Source organism: Micromys minutus (assembly GCF_963924665.1).
Source record: "Micromys minutus genome assembly, chromosome: 2".
Taxonomy (NCBI): domain Eukaryota; kingdom Metazoa; phylum Chordata; class Mammalia; order Rodentia; family Muridae; genus Micromys; species Micromys minutus.
The window spans coordinates 35,384,192-35,403,339 of NC_137971.1; the positions used below are offsets into that span (position 1 = coordinate 35,384,192).

The 19,148-nt window shown below is 45.3% G+C and overlaps 1 protein-coding gene across 3 annotated transcripts in view; it reads left to right on the forward strand.

Annotated features, from left to right (window-relative positions):
• The window catches only part of TJP2 (tight junction protein 2), a 94,298-nt gene extending 75,892 nt beyond the window's left edge, over window positions 1-18,406 (forward strand). For 2 of the 3 annotated variants that reach the window (XM_080911479.1, XM_080911478.1), the window contains exons 12-23: window positions 935-1,043; window positions 1,682-1,892; window positions 2,855-3,042; window positions 3,319-3,414; window positions 4,630-4,709; window positions 5,528-5,738; window positions 11,310-11,410; window positions 12,413-12,625; window positions 13,820-13,930; window positions 15,100-15,414; window positions 16,684-16,769; window positions 17,367-18,406. In XM_080911479.1, the coding sequence (XP_080767605.1) occupies window positions 935-1,043; window positions 1,682-1,892; window positions 2,855-3,042; window positions 3,319-3,414; window positions 4,630-4,709; window positions 5,528-5,738; window positions 11,310-11,410; window positions 12,413-12,625; window positions 13,820-13,930; window positions 15,100-15,414; window positions 16,684-16,769; window positions 17,367-17,532 (1,887 nt within the window). In that variant the 3' untranslated portion in view covers window positions 17,533-18,406. The remainder of the gene's footprint in view (window positions 1-934; window positions 1,044-1,681; window positions 1,893-2,854; window positions 3,043-3,318; window positions 3,415-4,629; window positions 4,710-5,527; window positions 5,739-11,309; window positions 11,411-12,412; window positions 12,626-13,819; window positions 13,931-15,099; window positions 15,415-16,683; window positions 16,770-17,366) is intronic. The other variant, XM_080911480.1, reaches the window with a different exon arrangement.
• The last annotated feature ends 742 nt before the right edge of the window (window positions 18,407-19,148 follow it).

Below are 19,148 nucleotides of genomic sequence, written 5' to 3' on the forward strand. Positions count from 1 at the left end.
TTGGTTAAAGTTATCAGTTTATTACTTAAATATTGTACCTTTTTGGTTACCTCTTGGGAGACTTAAAGGGGGGGGGTCAGGTCAGAGAGGATGATAAATTCTAATCAGTTCAGTGACAAAGTCTTCATCTGAAGGATTGGCAGGTGTGATGGTAGTAAGAGCGCCGAAGAAGGTTGGTAGAGAAATATTTGTAGTCACCTGGGCTTATTTACTAGGTCAAGGTCACCTGATAGGACGTCCCTGAATTAAATCAGGCCTGTTGGAGGGGCCACACAAGACTGAAGCTGTGACAATTTTGTTGAGAGCACTCAGACTTTTGTATATCCTTATCAGAAGCAGACTATAATGGCAGCCACCAGGACCAATACAGTTGTAGTTGCCAGGATACAATGAAGTATGTAAGCTATGCCGGGTACACAGGATTCATGTCTAAGACCAATTGTCCCGGCCATCTTCCATGTTTCCTCGACTTGCAAGGAAACAGACGAACACAAAGTGGCCAGAGTGCTTCGCTGCCTGAGGGACTACACCAGTGTCTCGGGAACAGGAAGGCACATCGTATCCTGGGAGCCATGAACTCCAACCTGAGAAACCTGCCTCTCAAGGCAGCTAGGCAGGCTAACCCCATGGCTCCCTGTGAGTACTCACATAACCCAGGACATTAGAAAGGTGCGGGGCAAATGGACTGAGCGGCAACCGTACAGACTTGTGCACCTTGCATTTGCTGTGGACAGGCCCCTTGGGAACAAACTGAAGTTTAGGAGTTACCTTTTAAAATTTTTGGTACTGCTGGGTATTAGTCCTAGAGCTTTGTGCATGCTAATAAGTAAGTACTCGACCACTAAGTTATTTCCCCGGCCCCATCGAGACTTTACCAGAGTGAGTTTGTCTGTCTGTCTCTCAGTTTTGACTTCTGGTTTTTACCTCCGGCCAGGTGAACACACAGGACTTCAGAGGGCTAGTCCGGGAAGATGCGGTCCTCTACCTGTTAGAAATCCCCAAGGGCGAAACTGTGACCATTTTGGCTCAGAGCCGAGCAGACGGTGAGTGAGTTTGGTCATCTGTTTTATTTAAGGGGAGTGGGAAAAATGAGTGGGGTATCACAAGTTGCTTCACCCTCTTCTGGAAACTGGGGGGACAAGACTAGTCCCTTCCTGTTTGCATCAGAAGATTGATGGGCAGCTGTATTAGGCAGAGCTCTTCAGGGAAACAGAATCTATGAGGTAAAAGACACTGAATGTGCAGGTTGTCGAGTCCCCTGTGGGACAGACCTAGCAGAATCGAAGACTCAGTTTTGGGGTTAGCCCGAAGGCCTGATGGTATGGAGACAGTAAGAACTCCGGGAGAAGAGCAGATGTCCCTGCTAGAAGGCCATGGGGTGGGAGCCGTAACTCCCTCTGACTTCACTGAGTCTTCTACTCAGGCTTTCAGTTACGTGGTTAAGGAACAGTTTGCTTTCTTCAGTTTCCTATTTGAATGTTAATCTCATTCTCCCAACACCCACCAGGTCCTCTGAGAAAGGCCTAGTGTAATGTTTAATCGATTATATAGGCCCCACCATCACAGCACTTCAGGAAGTTAGTGGTTCTTCCTTCCTCCCATAATGCACTACAATGGAGGAACCCAGAAGGGGTGATCTTCAGTTGAGCACAACACAGCCAACATTGCTTTTATTCTCCAGTGTACAGAGACATCCTGGCTTGTGGCAGGGGAGATTCGTTTTTTATAAGAAGCCACTTTGAATGTGAGAAGGAAACTCCACAGAGCCTGGCCTTCACCAGGGGAGAGGTCTTCCGAGTAGTAGATACATTGTACGATGGCAAACTCGGCCACTGGCTGGCTGTGAGGATCGGGAACGAACTGGAGAAAGGCTTAATCCCTAACAAGAGCAGGTAACTGAGCCTACTTCCTACACATATCTTTTAACCCTCTCTATCCCCTAAAGGTAAGATAGAGCTGCCTCCCAGGAAGTCAGTCCCATGTGACCTTCATCAGTTCTTTATGGAGACAGAGATTGAAGCTCTTTAGTCTTGAGCACCTCTGGCCTGGTTGCTGCACTTGGCTTATTTGAGGCTAGCCTGCTGCTGCCTTGGTTTTGGGAAACACTGTGTGGCCATAGCCCCTCAGCACTCCAGGTCTCCATCCTTAGGAGAGTCTTGTACATCCTAGGGAGCACTTGCTGGTGTGTGGCTATGGGACTTAAGAACGGTGATCTGTTTGCTACATACGTTCATATTACACACCATAGGAGCCACCCATGGCATGTTCTGTACTAAGCTATTGCTTGTGGAATTCAGAGACCCTGTGGACTTTTCTCGTCCCTCTGACAGAACACCCAAGGAGGGGCAGTGGGAATGTTGGTCCTCAGCTTGCTTCCTCCCTTGTGTTCAGTGTGGACCCCAACCCATGGGAAAATGCCATCTCTTCAGGTGGTTAGAAACACCCCCATAGGCTGGCCCAGAGGTTCCATGGTAATTCTAAATTCTGTCAGGTTAACAGTGATGTTTACACACAGTGTTTTCTGGCTCCACGGTCCCCTTTATTGTCCCCATTGTCAATTTAAGTCTGTCCTGGGTTCTTCTTTTTAAGATTTTAAAATTTATATATACGAGTACTTTATCTGCATATATCCCTACACACCAGAAGAGGGCATCAGATCCCATTACAGATGGTTGTGAGTCACCATGTGGTTGCTGGGATTTGAACTCAGGACCTCTGGAAGAGCAGACAGTGCTCTTAACCACTGAGCCATCTCTCCATCCCTGCCCTGGGTTCTCACATGACTGTGACTGTATCTCAATAATAACCCGTTCCCGTGCTGTGGAGAATGAGTTCTTCTGGTTTCTTCTCTCAGAGCTGAGCAAATGGCCAGTGTCCAGAATGCCCAGCGAGAGAACGCCGGGGACCGAGCAGACTTCTGGCGGATGCGTGGCCAGAGATCCGGGGTCAAGAAGAACATTCGCAAGAGCCGGGAAGACCTGGCAGCGGCTGTATCAGTTAGCACCAAGTTCCCTGCCTACGAGAAGGTTCTGCTTCGGGAAGGTAAGGCAACTGCACGGGCTCTGAGCCATTTCCACCAGTGTCTCTGTAACCAAACAGTTCTGGCTTCACCAAGGGTGTGGTGAGGGAATCGTATTCAACAGGGAGCCTGAATGGTTTAGGGTCCTCAATGGAGGCAAATCCTCAAAATGTAGAAGATAATTTTAATGCTGACACTCAGGTATCCTAATGCTGAGATGGCAGAAGTATAGACAGTGCACTTGCCTCTCGTCTGGACACTATAGGTGCACATCTGATAGCCTCTTGTTTCCATTTCAGCTGGCTTCAAGAGACCCGTGGTTCTGTTTGGCCCCATAGCAGATATCGCAATGGAAAGGCTGGCAAATGAGTTACCTGACCTGTTTCAAACTGCAAGTAAGTTGATTCATAGAGTTTTACTCCCAGGGTGTTTAATGTGCAAAGGCCCTGGCACACAGAAGTTGGGAGAATAATGAGTATCCACACACTCTGCCTGGAGTCACTGTATCACATTGTCGGATACACTCTCTCTCCTCCATCTGCTCATAGACAGACACATCCCCAGGTTTTGAAACTGTCTCCTGAGCCAGTTGAGAGTTTCAATTGCAGAGCTGTGAGACTTCATGCAAGGGGATGTCTGTGAGTCTCGTCATAGGAATACTTCTCCACATAAGGAAAATAACACCGTCCCCTCAGTAACAAAGAGATTTAACATTCATGGTACAGTTACAATATACATGAACATTGCTAATCTGAAATATCCCAAAAATTGAACCATTTTGGGCATCAGCTTGATACAGCACAAGAGGAAAATTCCACATTTGCTCTCACGTGAGTAATCAGCATCTAAATGCACGTGTACTAAAGATACTCCATAAAATTACCTGTCTGGGTGTATGAGGGATGACAGGAATATATTTGGGTGGGGCGGGGAGCAGGGTCCTTCAGATAGCCCAGGCTGGCCCTGAAATTACTGTGTAGCCAAGGAAGACCTTTCCTTTCTGATCTTCCTGACATCATCTTGCATGTGCTGATATAACAGGAACATATAACCAAGAATGAATCTTATATTTAGGCCCGAGTCTTCTCTTTTTGTAGATATTTTAAGTATGCATATGTAAATATTTAGAAATTGATAACAGTTCTGGTCCCAAACATTTTTTTTCTTTTTTAAGTTCAGCCCATCTATTACGGTTGATATTTATAACTTTTTAGGACTTTTATATTTCTAGATCCATTCTTTTAGAAATAATTACTTGGGGTATTGATTGTTGGAGAGCATCAAGTACTCCTTGTTGTCAGGTTGACCTAACAATTTCTTCTGATTAGTTTCCATTTAATAGGGCTGAGGTTGTAGCTCAGTGGTATGGTACTTGTTTCAGATGAGTAAAACCCTGGTGTTTGATATGTAAAACGCATGCACACAAGCACACACACATGTGCACATTCTTGGGTACATACAAACACAGAAGAATGTACACACTGTTTCATCTCACTGTGTGCACAAGATGGTGCCCAGTGTCATTTGTCACTTTGTGCTGATGTTAGGCTGTGGCATTTGGTTGTCAACTGCTTTCCAGCAGTATTACTTAGCCTTGTTTTCTTTTACAGAGACAGAACCCAAAGATGCAGGATCTGAGAAATCCAGTGGAGTGGTTCGGTTGAATACTGTGAGGCAAATTATTGAGCAGGTGAGAAAAGTCATCAGAAGCTCATGTTGTCAGCGAACCGGACCATGGCTTGAAATAGAATGTGTATTTTAATAAGGTGCTAATGACCAAAGCTCGTGTAGATAGAAGCCTTTTCACTGTGTAAGCCAGGTGCCATTCTTTTCAGAGTTCCCATTATTAAACCAAGTAACACTTACTAGTGGTCCCTCTTTTTTGGAGGGGACTATATCCTAGGACCCTTGTCGGGTGACTGGAACCATGAGCGTACCAACAGCCTCTGTGTGTGTGTGTGTGTGTGTGTGTGTGTGTGTGTGTGTGTGTGTGCATGCATAGACTACTTTTTCTTCACAGGTATATCTGTGATAATTTAATATATAAATTGGAATGGTGGGAAATACACAGCAATAACCGAGAACAAAGTGGGCCAGTCATAACAGTATACTCTGATAAAGCTTGTACAGATGTGACCTGTACCCTCATTCCCACTGAGAACCTTGTACTGCCCTCACTCTTTCTGCCTTACTGTTGACCTCGGGGGAGACTGGAGCATGAAGGCATGCAGAGGAGGGGCACTGCAGTCCTGAAAGAAGTTCTAACTGATCGGATGGAAGTGGATGTAATACAGAAAGAAATATTCTTGGGTTTTTGTACATCTTTAATCTCAGAACTAGAAGGCCGTGAGTTCAAGGCTAGCCTGAGTAACATAATAACAGAGTTATACAGCGAGACTCTTGTCTTAAAAAATACATCTTATCTGGTACAGTCTTTACCTGGGAAAACAAACCCCTCCATGATGTTTTTGATGTCACCATGTGCCACCCTTTGTCCATCTGTGACAGGACAAGCATGCCCTGCTTGACGTTACCCCCAAAGCTGTGGACCTGCTCAATTACACTCAGTGGTTCCCTATCGTGATTTTCTTCAACCCGGATTCCAGACAAGGTGTTAAAACCATAAGGCAGAGGTTGAGTCCAACGTCCAATAAAAGTTCTCGAAAGTTATTTGATCAAGCCAACAAGCTCAAAAAAACCTGTTCTCATCTTTTTACAGGTAAGTGAAGTTCAAAGGGCCCATGCTCAGAAAGAGAAATAAGGAAATCATTGCGAGTGTGGATGTGCAGTCATGCTCGAGTGGATATGTAGACCTGTGGCAATTGTGTGTTAAACTGTGATTTCGTTAGCCGGAGATAATTGTCAAGATACAAAATCTGGTACTAGCCGGTCACCTTCATGATGCTTGTCTTTTGTGATAGACTCAAGGCTAATGAGTCCCATGTCTTTGTTTACTGTGCGTTGCCTTTGTCTTAGTGTGGGTGATGTATTAACTATGTGACAGGAACTTAATGCAGTGATTGACAGCATCACCCAGATAGAGTCCCAAGCAGTCTGAATGTGGAATATGTAAACATTTCTACTTCTACTCTTGAGGTGTAATGATACTGTGAATAGTTTTTTTCTTAATGATCACCCTTTTACAGGTAAATACTATATAAGAATCTTTGTAAACCATCTCATAGTCTTTGTAGAATTTGCATAGCTAATCTGCAATGAGGGGAGAAGATGGATTCTGATAGACTAGCCAAGCACCAGACGTGGGCACAGGACACTTTAGAGCTGACCTATACTTAAGCTGCATATGAACTCTTCTGAAATAAGATATTATTAAAGTGGCAAAAATAAAAGCCACATTGCAGCCATTGCTTATGATAGTGAGATGGTCTAAAAATAGGACCTTTCCTGTACTGTCTGCGTGAGCAAGCGGTGTGAGTATGATATGATTGAGAGTCTAAGAGAGCTACACAGTTCTTTTTGGTTGTGCAGTGCTCTGTTTTGCGTGTGTGGGAATACCATGAGGATACTACATAGATGCCATTTTTTTCCTTCAGTAACTTTAGAGTCAGTGATAGTTGTCTCAAACTTTGATGTTTGGGGAAAAGGTCAAGATGAATGGATGTGTGTCCACATTCTAACATTCTTTTGTTTCAGTCTCTTGTTAGAGATGTAGGTCTGAACATCATGGTCAAAGTTGTAGCTAGGATAGAGTGTAGCCAAATGCACAGGAAAAAAGTGTGACCCAACAATCACTTGGTTTCTAAGTGGGTTTCTAAACTGAATATTGTGCTTTTTTTTTTTTTTTAAAGCTTGTTTTTATATGTCTTGATAATGTGGGTTTTTTTTTTTTTTTTTTTTTTGGTTGTTGCTGTTCATTTTGTTGTTTGTTTTCTTGCTTGTTTGTTTTTTGCCTGTGTGCATATCTCTGTAGGTGCCAGATTCCCTGGGAATAGAGTTTCAGACAGTTGTGAGCTGCCATACGGGTGCTGGGAGTTGAATGCTAGTCTGACCTGTGTTCAGCATAATCGGGCAGGTAGAAACCATTGCAGGTTCACAGATCCAAGCCCACACTAAAATTGGTTTTTCTGACTATATCTCATATCCCTTTTAACCCAGCTAGATAATTCACATGCCTGAAGGGATTGTGCATAGGTTGGCTATCCCTTGTCTAAAGTGCTTACAACTAGAAATAATTCATATTTTAGATTTTGGAGTGCTTTTATAAGCATTTTAGAGATGAGACTCAAGTCTGAACATGAGATTCACGTATTTTTTTTACATGTAGTCATAGATCCTGCAGGTGATTTGCTATGACCATTTTGACAGTTCTGTATATGACCGTTTCACAGTGTGGAATTTTTCCTTGGATGTTGTGTGCATGCTCAGAAAGTTCCAGACTTCCAAGCAGAATCTGATTTGAGATTTTGAATTAACCAGTACTATATTAATAATTTCTCATTTTAACAGATGAGAAATGGAACCCTGCATGATTATGAACCTGAGAACAGGAAACACATGAATCTCTCCAATCCCCGTATTTTGGTTCAAGCCCAGTGAATGGCTGGGAGCTTCCCTTAGAGGGTCAGATTTGAGTTTTATGCAAGGATGTGAGAAATCAGTAGGGGAGTCTAGGGTTGTAGAGGAAGAGATGCGCTTCTGAAGACTAGACGAGGAGGAGAGCTTGTAGAGGAAGCTGGTCTCTGTGGGTGCTTCCTGTCCTAGCTAGGAGTCAGCATTGTTGGTACAGGCCACAGTCAAGGGTGGAATCTGTTGAGGATCCAGAGGAACGGCATGAGTAGAAGGGTTCACCCTGGAGTGGATCATAAGATGCTTGAGGGATGGCATGTGTGGAAGGGTTTGCCCTGGAGTGGATCACAAGATACTTGAAGGGAGAGAGATGACTGAGGTCACTATCAGGCCTCAGAAATATGCTCTGACACAGCACAGTGTTTTCTCTCTTTTTAAAAAATTTACTTATTTTATGTGTATGGTGTCTTGCTTATGTGTGCATATGTATACCACATGTGAGCAGTGCCCAAGTAGGCCAAGGAATCAAACACGGGTCCTCTGGAAGAGCAGCCAGTGTGCCTTGTCTGTAGCTCCAAGCATATCCTTTCTGATGTAGGCTGATTGAGAAGCAAGAAATTCAGAACTAAAGCTAGAGGGGGCTGTGGATATACACTGAGTGTTGAAGGTCGGAGTCAGGTCTCACTGTACATTGTATACATGCGTACATTGCACGCCTGATACCGTGAGCCATGTAATCTTCAGGGCTGAAGATACAGGCTCATTGATGGCTTGGACTGAGAAGCCTGTTTCTGTGCAACTCTTTTATACGGTTCTTCCACTGTTAAGCTCAACCCCTAAAAGCCATGTAGAGGCTACACAAAGCCTTTTTATTGCCCTTTCACCCCAAGTCCATCCACAGGCTGAGACTGTTTTTTAGGCCTAACCATGAGCAGATTTAGCATCTTTATGAATTAGTAAGTGGGAATACTAGATTTGCTTTGGTGAGCACAGTTTGAAGTCATATTTTCTGTCTTATGTGGTCTCCTCAGGCCCAGTATTGTATTGCCTGTTTCCCTTTTTGTATAGTAATAAGAAAATACTCCCACAGAGAAGATTTCCATTATGACAGTATTAAAATCTTTTCTATTGTGATCTTGATAGACTCATTAAGACACACTTTACTTAGAGACTTGCTCAAAAGCAAGTTGGCTTGTCAAAATACTTTAAAATGTTATGCCTGCACACACCTTTCTCAGGGAAAATACTTAGTATGAAATGCATTTGTGCATATATATATATATATATATATATATATATCATAAAAATGAAATTTGAATTTTATGTGTTCTTAGAACCTTTAAAATGCTCCGTTGATGGTTTAAAGACTCTCTTACAGACTTAGAGACCCAAACTCGGCCACTTTTGTGATATACTAGCACATCAACGCGACACAGGATAGGCTGGCTGTTTGATCTGCTTCCTAGGCTTTGTCAAAATGACAGTTTTGGTGTTCGACTCTGGAATTTTGGAGGAGCTTATGAGTGCTATTACTGTAATTGTTCTCTTTCTACATCACGTTCTTGAAAAACGTCTTACTTTATGTGGTATTTTTGTTTGTTTGTTTTGGTCATTCTTTAGTCTTTGAAAAGTACCAGGGAAAATGAATCTTGTACCAGCTGAGAAAAATGCAGACTTCAGCAGTACTTGAATTCCTAGGGAACTGTAGGTAGTGTTGAGCATGGGAAAAAGTAGGCTGTGGGGTGGCTTGCCTATTATGCTGGTGCCAGAATGTGAGTGTTAGTGACCACAGGCTAGCCCTCCTGGGATGTAATTTGTATACTGTGCCATTGACCCATTTGAGGCCCGTTTCTGTGGGTTTTAGATCCTTCAGACTGTTTAGAACTTCAGTCAGGAACCTCATTCGTCAGCAACCCCTTGCAGCTTGCATGGTGCCTTTTGGTGCCTCTGTGACTAGGGGCGGGAAGGTACTGCCACACATACCAGAGCTGGGCATGGCTGCCCTGAGGTATGAGCATACTCTAGCAGGGACGTTGGCAGCAGGAGGATCCTTTCAGAATGTCAGTTCCTTGAGTTTGACAGTCCTAGTAAGCCTCTTTAGAAAGAGGTAACGTGCATGGATTGGATACTGCCTCCGACTGGAGCCAGAAAGGTAGTTAGTGTCTCTGGAACTTTGATATCAGAGTTCCAGCCCTCAGTTGCCAGTGAGACTCTGGGGTTCTGTTACATCCACCTTGGCGGAGGCACAAATGTGTTTCTACATTTCTTGGCCCCTAAACCTCAAGTTTTCTTTGTGATGAATTCAGACTGTATCAGATAGCTGCTAATAGAAACCTGTAAAAGGCCACTTAAACTTTCTTTGTACACCTAGTACACGTCACTTGTTTAGTCCCTGGGGTGCACAGCCTCACTTCTGTGTTTGCATCTTGGATCATACGCTATCTGTGATTACAATAATCTTTGTAAAATGCCATAAGTAAGGACACAAGAAAATTCATGACATCAAGGTTAACTTGGGCTAGCCAGTGTATCAGTTCTGTCTGGTGCTGTGAATAATTAATAACTAAGGAAATTGTAAGCTCATTCACAGTTGCCCAAGGTCAGAGGTGGAACTTATTCAGGTTTTCTCATGTATCCCTAGGCTGGCCTCAGACTTACTGTATAGCCACTGACGGTCTTGAACCTCAGGTTCTTGCCTCTACCTTCCAGGTTGTACTTCACCAAACCTGGCTTCAAGATTAAAGTTCCTTAATGAAAGAAAGTCAAATTTGATTAAAAAAAAAAAACAACTTGAAGCGTAATTCTTCAACCTGTAGACTGTTTGCGTTTTAGATGTTATATATCGCTGTAACGTTTGTATATGTGCATGCATGTGCACATGCATGTGTGTGTGTGTGGTGTCCATCAGGCTGATTGGCTGTTGGGTGCCCAGGAGCTGTCTGTCTTCACTTCCTGTGCTGAGGTCATGAGCACGCATACTGTGCCTACTTTTTTATACCTCGGACTTGAATTCATGTCCTCCTGCTTTCAAAGCAAGTGGACTTAGCTGTTTTTGGAGCCATTTTTCTTGCCTAGTTTATCTCTACTACATCCATAAAAACAGATTGACAAGCAGATGCGGGTCACGCTTCTGTTAGCATCTTGTGTCTGTGCTGCAGGTTGGTGTCTTTACATGAGCTGTGTAGTGCAGTGGCCCTTGCTGCAAGCTCAGAAAACCATGTTCCACGTTTGCACTTAGGTTTCTTTATTTGCTTGGTGTGAAGTATAAGGCTCTTTGTCCCCGTCCCCTGGCCCCCACCCTATGACAAAAATACCCTAACAAAAAGTAGCTCAAGGGAATAGGTTTATTTTAGCTCACAGTTCAAAGTATAGTTCATTCTTTTTTCTTTTTTTTTTTTTTTTTTTTTTTTTTTTTGGGGGGGGGGTGGAGCTGTGACTCAGCGGTGCAAAGCACATGTGACATTTGTGATGACCTGAATTCTGTTCTTGACATTGCAAAATAAATAAATAAATAAAACCACATGTGTACACACACACTGTAGCTCTTCTGAAGAAATATGTGTTGTGAAACAAGCTCATACAGTCTTTAATGTAAGCTAAAACGGCTTTAGCTGCATTTGACCGAAAAGGTTTTGTGTTTAAACAACATTCAGACTTCTGAATCTGGCAAGTTTTTCTTCAAATAAGATATAAGTAGACATCGAGTGAGCAGAGTAAAGGTGGCTCTGAGAATTGGCGCTGACCTTTTGGCTTATGTCTGTAGCTACGATCAACTTGAATTCAGCCAATGATAGCTGGTTTGGCAGCTTGAAGGACAGCATTCAGCAGCAGCAGAACGAAGCAGTCTGGGTCTCTGAAGGAAAGGTATGTGGCGTAGAGTTGCTGCTGTGAGGTGGGAGTCTGTGTTCTCGATGCTTCCTCCAGAGGGCAGTGAATGTAGTAAACTCTGAAACAAAAGGGATTTCAATGTGTCCATCAAGCCGGAAGCTTTATCATCCTCCAACAGAGCGATAAAATGAAGGGAGCGAGCGAGGCAGAACTCGATGAACGCTCACCTACATTCACTTCCCCTCTACTTCTAATGTAGTAACTAGAGTTGCCTTCCGAGTACTCTAATCAGAGCTTACAAGTTCTCCTTCCTAATGCCACACCTTACTAAGGACATGGGAAACTCGGAGTGGAGATGAGAGGCAAGGTTGAGAACCATGGGGAATGCAGTTACCAAGATACCAAGAGAGGTGCTTACAGCTGGGATTACGTGCTTAGGAAAGACATCAGTGGGGAATGCAACCCGACTCTGAGCTTGGGTGCGTGATGTAAAAACACTAGTGATCTTTTCTAGCGTTCTCAAGTCAGGTGCTGTCCCAGATGTTCAGTTGACGTATAGAGCATCAGCCAAATAAATGCTTATGGTCTCCACTGTTCTTCCCTCTAGAAGACAAGTTGAGCAGAGTGTAGTTTTTGTCCTCAAGGTTCTGAGAATACTTTTTTCCTCACCTTGGGGATTGAACCCACCTGGGTCTGAGAGTCTTGGACATGAATAGGATTGTGAATAGCATGAGACGGAGACAGAGACCAGAAGAAAAGCTGGGAAGAAGCTGATCCTGCAGACGGAGGAAGCTCGGCTCAGCTGGGATAGAGGATGGACCCGTAGCAAGGATAGACTAGAAGGGCTTCAGTTCATGTCCCTGTGCAGAAATTAGCCCAGCATCTACAAAGCCAAGTGACAGCAGGAAGTGAGGTCCCTTCCCTTCTAGCACATGTCAAGGGTCCCAACACATGGCTCAGCCCTTGGGAGTTTTCTCAAGTCCCCACTCCCAAGAGCCACGCCAGATCCCACTCACCCTTCAAAACAAATTCCTCCAGATGGAAGGGATGGATGATGACGCTGAAGACCGCATGTCCTACTTAACCGCCATGGGCGCGGACTATCTGAGTTGTGACAGCCGTCTCATCAGTGACTTTGAAGATACCGACGGCGAGGGAGGCGCCTACACTGACAATGAGCTGGATGAGCCGGCTGAGGAGCCTCTGGTGTCTTCCATCACCCGCTCCTCGGAGCCGGTGCAGCATGAGGAGGTGAGGCGAGGCACAGCGCACCCTGGGCAGCTCGCTGCAGGCTGTGAGGCCATGAGGGTGCTGTAGAAAGTATCCTCAAGGATTGGAGCGGAGGACTGCTAGGAAGGCCTATCGTGAGCCCGAGCCTACATGGCTGTGGCTGTGATCCATGGGAAGTGGAGCCAGAACTTGACGTTGGGAAAAGGCTGAGTTACGGTACCATTCACCACTCTCTTGTCCCCAGGGGTGATAGATAAATAGATCGGTTTTATGTCCGATGCGACTGTCCAAATTACAGATGGAACTTTATGAATACGTTATGGCTGCATTTGCTTGTAACCTTTGATTAGGCCTCTCTCTGTACTCTTAGGAGCCCTGCTTTTCTCCTTGTGACCTTTAACCTCCTAATGCTATCAAGGTTCCTGAGTGTTTCCCCATCAGTTTCCTTCTCTCTGTGTGTCACCTTTTAAATGCGCTTCAGACATCTGATCAGATGTGTATCCAGTAGCTCACACAGTCCTCAAAAAACTACCAGTGGGCATTAGTATAGGGCAGAGCGATTATTAGTTGCACGTCAGAGAAATCGGAATGATGATCTCTGTGGACAATATCTAAATCATTGTGGGTGATAATTATGTCCTACCCCTTAGCAGACTAGCTCATTCAGGTAAATGATAAATGATAGACGTACTCCCCCAGAAAAAAAACAAGGGAGAGAAAGCCTAACACACACACACTCACACACACACTCACACACATACACACTCACACACACACACTCACACACTCACACACACACTCATACACACACACACACACACTCACACACATACACACATGCACACTCATACACACACACACATTTAATATATAGTTGATCAGTAGTAAAGAGTAAGTCTGCAGACAAAGGAGGAGCTAATGCTTAGGAATACTGCAGGTAGTGACACAGACCGTTAGACTTTGGAAGTATTTGGTTTGGCTTCTCCTCCTTCCTTGAAAGGTAGAACATGCTGCCTGTACTCCACCAGTTTAGTGAAGTGTGTCCTAAGGTTTCTCTAGGGAAGCATGGTTGGTGTCTCTCTTCCAAGTAAGAGAGAACTGCCTTAGCTCTTCAGCTTCTTAGTTTCCACGGGTTTTCAGAAATCCAGCAGAGCAGAGGGCTCTTGTCTCTCTGCTTGGGTGTTCTTGGTGCAAATGAACTTTTGTGTTTTGTAGAGCATAAGGAAATCCAGCCCAGAGCCACGAGCTCAGATGAGGAGGGCTGCTAGCCGAGATCAACTTAGGGATGGTAGCCCGCCCCCAGCATTCAAGCCAGAGCCGCCCAAGGTATGTGGCTGGGATGCCCAGGATGGGAAGGACACAGGTGCCTAGGAGCCCCTGGGCACCCCGGGGGCCACACAAGAGGCTGTGTGGGATTGACATGTGCTGTTAGAGCTTGTCCCACAGACCACTGAGTGAGCCCGAGAAACCGGGGAAGGAGGAGAGAGGCCCAAAAGCCCTTAGGAAAAATCTATGATTTGAGGCTTCATAGTGAACGAGTTAACCTAATTTATTTACTTAGTATTTATTTATTTATCCATTTATTTTGGTAGAAAAGTGAGATTTGGTCAAATGCTGCACACCAGAATCACTAATCTTCGAGGTTTTGTTTGTTTTCCTTTTCTAGCCAGTAAAATTTTTCTGCCCACAGTCTAATTTGGACATACCAGAAACTCCTTACTGGTGATCTGCTGAGAAAAACCAGGCATCGCTGTTGTGTAGAATGCCTCTCACCATAAAAGCATCTTAAGTTATTGATTTAGTAAATTATTATCTAGAATCAACATAAGGGCTGCAGGATGTGAGTCTTGTGGTTTCTTTCCCCAGATCACAATCAGCCAATAACGGGAGGCTTTTCCTTATAGCTCAGTACATTTTTTTTTCTTTAACTCAGTAGCTTGGATGGGAAGGATTAGTGACTGTGTAGGCTGTCAGCTGTCATTGTGACTTGATATAAGAAGGCACCAAAAGCCTGCACCAGGTCTAGAGCAGAAAGTGAAGGAACAGTGGTTGTGGCTTGGGGCCCTGCCTGTGTCATGCCCACTCCAGCTCAGCCTCAGTCTCATTACCCCATAGCCAAGTACAACTCTCACGTTTTGGTCCATGCTTGTACCCTTCAGGCGGGTTGACCTCAGAAAAACCTACTTTTTCATCTCCAAAATTGATTTCTTCTGGGGTCTTCCTCGAGATTCCATCTTCTCCACTGTGAAGTGAGTTTGTTCCACCTCTAGCTGTTGCTGGCCACCCCACCTCTGCCAACACTTCTGTCCCCCTCGGGTGGGGCTCAAGATGCCTGACTGGTGGCTGTCTGCCCTGTCATAGGTGGTTCTTTGTCAAGATGGTTACATTGCCCACCTTTGGAAACTGATCAGGAAACACGATGTATTAAATCACTAACGTAGTTCTGAAAAGAAACTAAAAGCCCCAGGTCAAAGACATGCTATTGCTCTCTGCAGGCCAGAACCCAGAACAGAGAAGACTCTTACGACTACGCCAAGTCAAACCTCTCCGCTGTGGCTGGCGGTGAGATCCCGGGGGGATCCACCAAAGGGTGTCCTCCCCCTGTTGCAGTGAAACCTGCCTTTGGGCGATCCATCCTGAAGCCTTCCACTCCGGTCCCCATGCCTGAGAGTGAGGAGGTTGGGGAAAGCACCGAGGAGCAGGAAGATGCTCCCAGATCAGTCCTGGGCAGAGTGAAAATATTCGAGAAGATGGACCACAAGGCAAAACTACAGAGGATGCAGGAGCTCCAAGAAGCGCAGAATGCGAGGGTAATTAGCTTGCCCCATGTGATGTTTGCTCTCAGTGTAACAATACACACCCTTTCTCCCACTGCCAGAGTCATGCCAGGCACAGCCCCTTTCCCCCCAGTTCTCTTGTGCTGCTTCCAAATGGCTTGCTGGCAGCACATCCTTTCTGCTTCCAATCAAGAACCCATCAGAGCCGGTATGGTGGGGCACACCTTTAATCCTAGCACTTGGGAGGCAGAAGCAGGTGGCTCTCTCTGAGTCTGAGGCCAGTGTAAGCATAATCTGTAAAGTGAGTTCCGGGACAGCCAGGGTTATACTGAGAAACCCTGTCTTGGAAAACAAAAATAAACAAGCAAACACCGAAGCCGTAACAGTCTCGATGAGCAAGATTCAGCTCCCTGTTCTGCAGATCTGGGCGGGACTGGGCTGGGCTGGCGGTTAAAGTCAGTACCCCTCAGATGGTACAGTAGCTGGAATATGTGTGGTGGTTATTTGGTCCTCTGGCCTTTCATGTGTTCCCACATTTGCTTGTAGCATACTAGTAGCCATTGGACCTGGGGGCCTTAGTTTTTGTAGTGTGTTTGAGACGCATGTGAAACATTTCTCTAGCAAAGAACCCACAACAACAGAAGTGGGAGCACAGCTGTAGTCGCAGCAGCTTGGAGGCCAGGGCTGGAGAGTCACTGGAGCCTAGGAGGTAGAGATTAGATTGGGTGACACATTGTGACCTTCCCTTAAAAGTGGTGGCGACCAAGGCAGGACAGGCTTTCTCCCAGTCACCCTCCCTCTTCCCTCTCCTTTTCTTGAGAGCTCACTGATGTTGCCCTGGGTGACCCGGACACAAGATGTGCTCCAGCGTCAGTCTCCTAGGTTGTTGGGACAAGTCCTGCTTAACATACGATTTATCATGTCAGTCGTTTGTAAGGGGGCAGCTCAGTGGAGTTAAGCATACCACACCCACTCTGCAGCCGACACTTCCATTACTTGCAGGAACATCTCCAATTCCCAAGTGCAAGTGTACCCCTCTGACCGTGGTCTCTGTCCCCTTCCTCCAGCCACTGCCACAGCGTTCTATGGTCTGTCTTTTGGAATTTGATGGTTTAGTGTACTGTCTCAGGGCTCCCCATTCCTCACCATTTGGTGTGTTCCACTAGGCCACAGGCTTGCATCTATTTTTCTCTTTTGCTGGAAACAAACTGGAAGGTGGTAGGACCCGGGGACAGGGTAGGGACTGACCAGCAAGAGGTCCATGCAGTTACCCGTTCTCTCCCTGTTTCCTCATTGCTGCAGATTGAAATAGCTCAGAAGCATCCTGACATCTATGCGGTTCCAATCAAAGCCCCCAAGCCGGATGGCGGCCTGCCCCCACACATGAGGTAAGGGCTACTTGGTGGATTGGCAAGAGGAGGAGGCTTCTCCAGCATCTGTATTTGGAGAAAAAAAGTGCCCAGGTGTCAGAGCGCTAAGAACTTTCTTCCTAGGCTGACTATTTACCTTACCCTGTCAGTCAAACTTAACTACTAAGATTACAGAATCAAAAGCCAGGCAGAGGCAGACAGATCTCTGAGTTCGAGGCCAGCCTGGTCTTCACAGTGTGTTCCAGGACAGCCAGGGCTATGTCGAGAGACCCTGTCTCACAAAGATGACAGAATCAGAAGTTTCTGTCCACTTGCCCTGTGTGCCCAGTGCCACCTTAGAGCCTTACAGTGTGTTAGAGCACTTGAGCAGGTTCCTAGGTTTCTTTTGTTACTGAAGCACACCACTGCCCAAATAGGCCATGGCCTTGACCCATATTATATCTCTGCCCTTATCACCCTGTGAACCAGAAGAGGGGCCGTCAGTGCCCTGGCTGGTAGTAGAATGTTCTTGGAGGGTCAGGAAACTATCCACCTCCTGGGCTTATAGTTTCGGTGACCCCCGTGGGCATCTAAGACCCGATATGGGCTATGTATTTAATATCCTCATTTTGTTAGTTCTAGACCTCCAGAGCCACAGAAAGCTCCTTCTAGACTTTACCAGGACACCAGAGGAAGCTACGGAAGTGACCCCGAGGAAGAGGAGTACCGCCAACAGTTGGCGGCACACTCGAAGCGCGGTTACTACAGCCAGCCCTCCCGGTACCGAGACACAGAATTATAGAGGTCTGTGCACGGACTCCTTCGAGACCACCTGGAGATTTTCTCCAGTTAAAATGCACTGCTGAGATACAGTGGGGACCCAGGCAGCAGACAGCACGAATTGTCAACTCAAGGCTCTGTTTGTGGGACTGGAGTAAAGTTGATGGTGGCTTTTCGAATGAAGAGAAACACTGCAGTCTGATAACTGTTACTTGCTTTGGTGTGGACCAAAAATCTGTATTAATCTCTCTGTATTTTTAATATGTATATTGAGCAATAACTATTTTTCCTCATCCATAGCTGCCTTCCAGCACTGCTTCAGTGTGAAGCAAATGTGAACAGGGAGTAGAAAAGTACTCCTGTCTCAAACGAAATTCCGAAGTATTTTGATCACGACTCTCTAAGTGCCTTTGACAAGATGTGTCTTATGTTGGCTTCCCTGAAGCTTTATGCAAAGCTGTAATGGACTAAAACTTGTATTTTGACTAAATTTTTATACCAGTTTAGCAGCAGTAACTGCCCACTGCACCATGCCACCTTTTCAGGGCATTGTCTTTGTAATATTTTCCATAAACTCTGGCCGTACACAGGACAGCTACACTTGGGGGTGTGGCTGTCAGTTCTCTAGAGTTCGGAGGCCAAGACTTCAGAGTGTTTGTCATTGTTTGTCTGAAACCACATGCTCCACCAAGTCAGAGACTTGAGAAAAGGGTATTTTATTTCCTTCATCTCAGCGTGTGTCCTGACATCAGGTGGTTTTATAATTTAATAAAAGAAGTACCTTGTAGTGAAGAAAGAGCTTTGTGTTGGACCTCTACACACCTTCCTTTCGGGCAATGTGGGGTGGAACCCAAGATCCCTCTCCATTCAGAGTGCTACTCCATCACTGCACTATACCCCAGTCTTTCTCATTTATTTTATTTTCATTAAAAAATTTAAAAAAGACTTTTAAAAATGTGTATGAATGTTTTTCCTGCAAGCATCTATGTGCACCACATGTGTGTCCAGTGCCTGCAGAGGTCAAAGAAGGCATCAGATCCACCCAGAACTGGAGTTACATTGGTTGTGCTCCACCATGTGGGTGCTGGGAATCAGATCTGGGTCCTCTGGAAGAATCTAAATTATTCTAAAGCACTAGTTCTTTTCCTGTTGGGATCACACAAGGGAGAACTTAAACAATGGGAAATGGGGACACAGAAAGAAGAAAATAACCTCATCACAGGTCTGATCATTCTCGGGCAGTTCTGTTGTGTGTCTTTGGGAGACCCCTAGGCTGTGCTGTGTTGTGTACAGTTTTATACTATGTCTGCCTTTGCTCCACGAAGTGACTACGCTACCAGCCCCCTCCCAGCCTCTCTTGAATCCTCAGACAAAAGACACAGGCACACAGTTGTTCCTTTTCAACTTGCCTTAAGACACAATTGCTTGGCACTGCTGTGTCACACCTGGAAAAGCATGCCCTTCAAAGTTTTTTTTTTTTTTTTTTTATCTCAAGTCTCATCCACCTGCCTTAAACTTCAGTTGCTAAACTCCCCTGACCACCGCCTGTAGGAGTAGCCTGCGTGGCCACTTCGTTTTGAGATCTCTCACGGTTGCCTGGTTCTTTTCTCTCCAAAACATGGCAAACTCCTCCTTCCC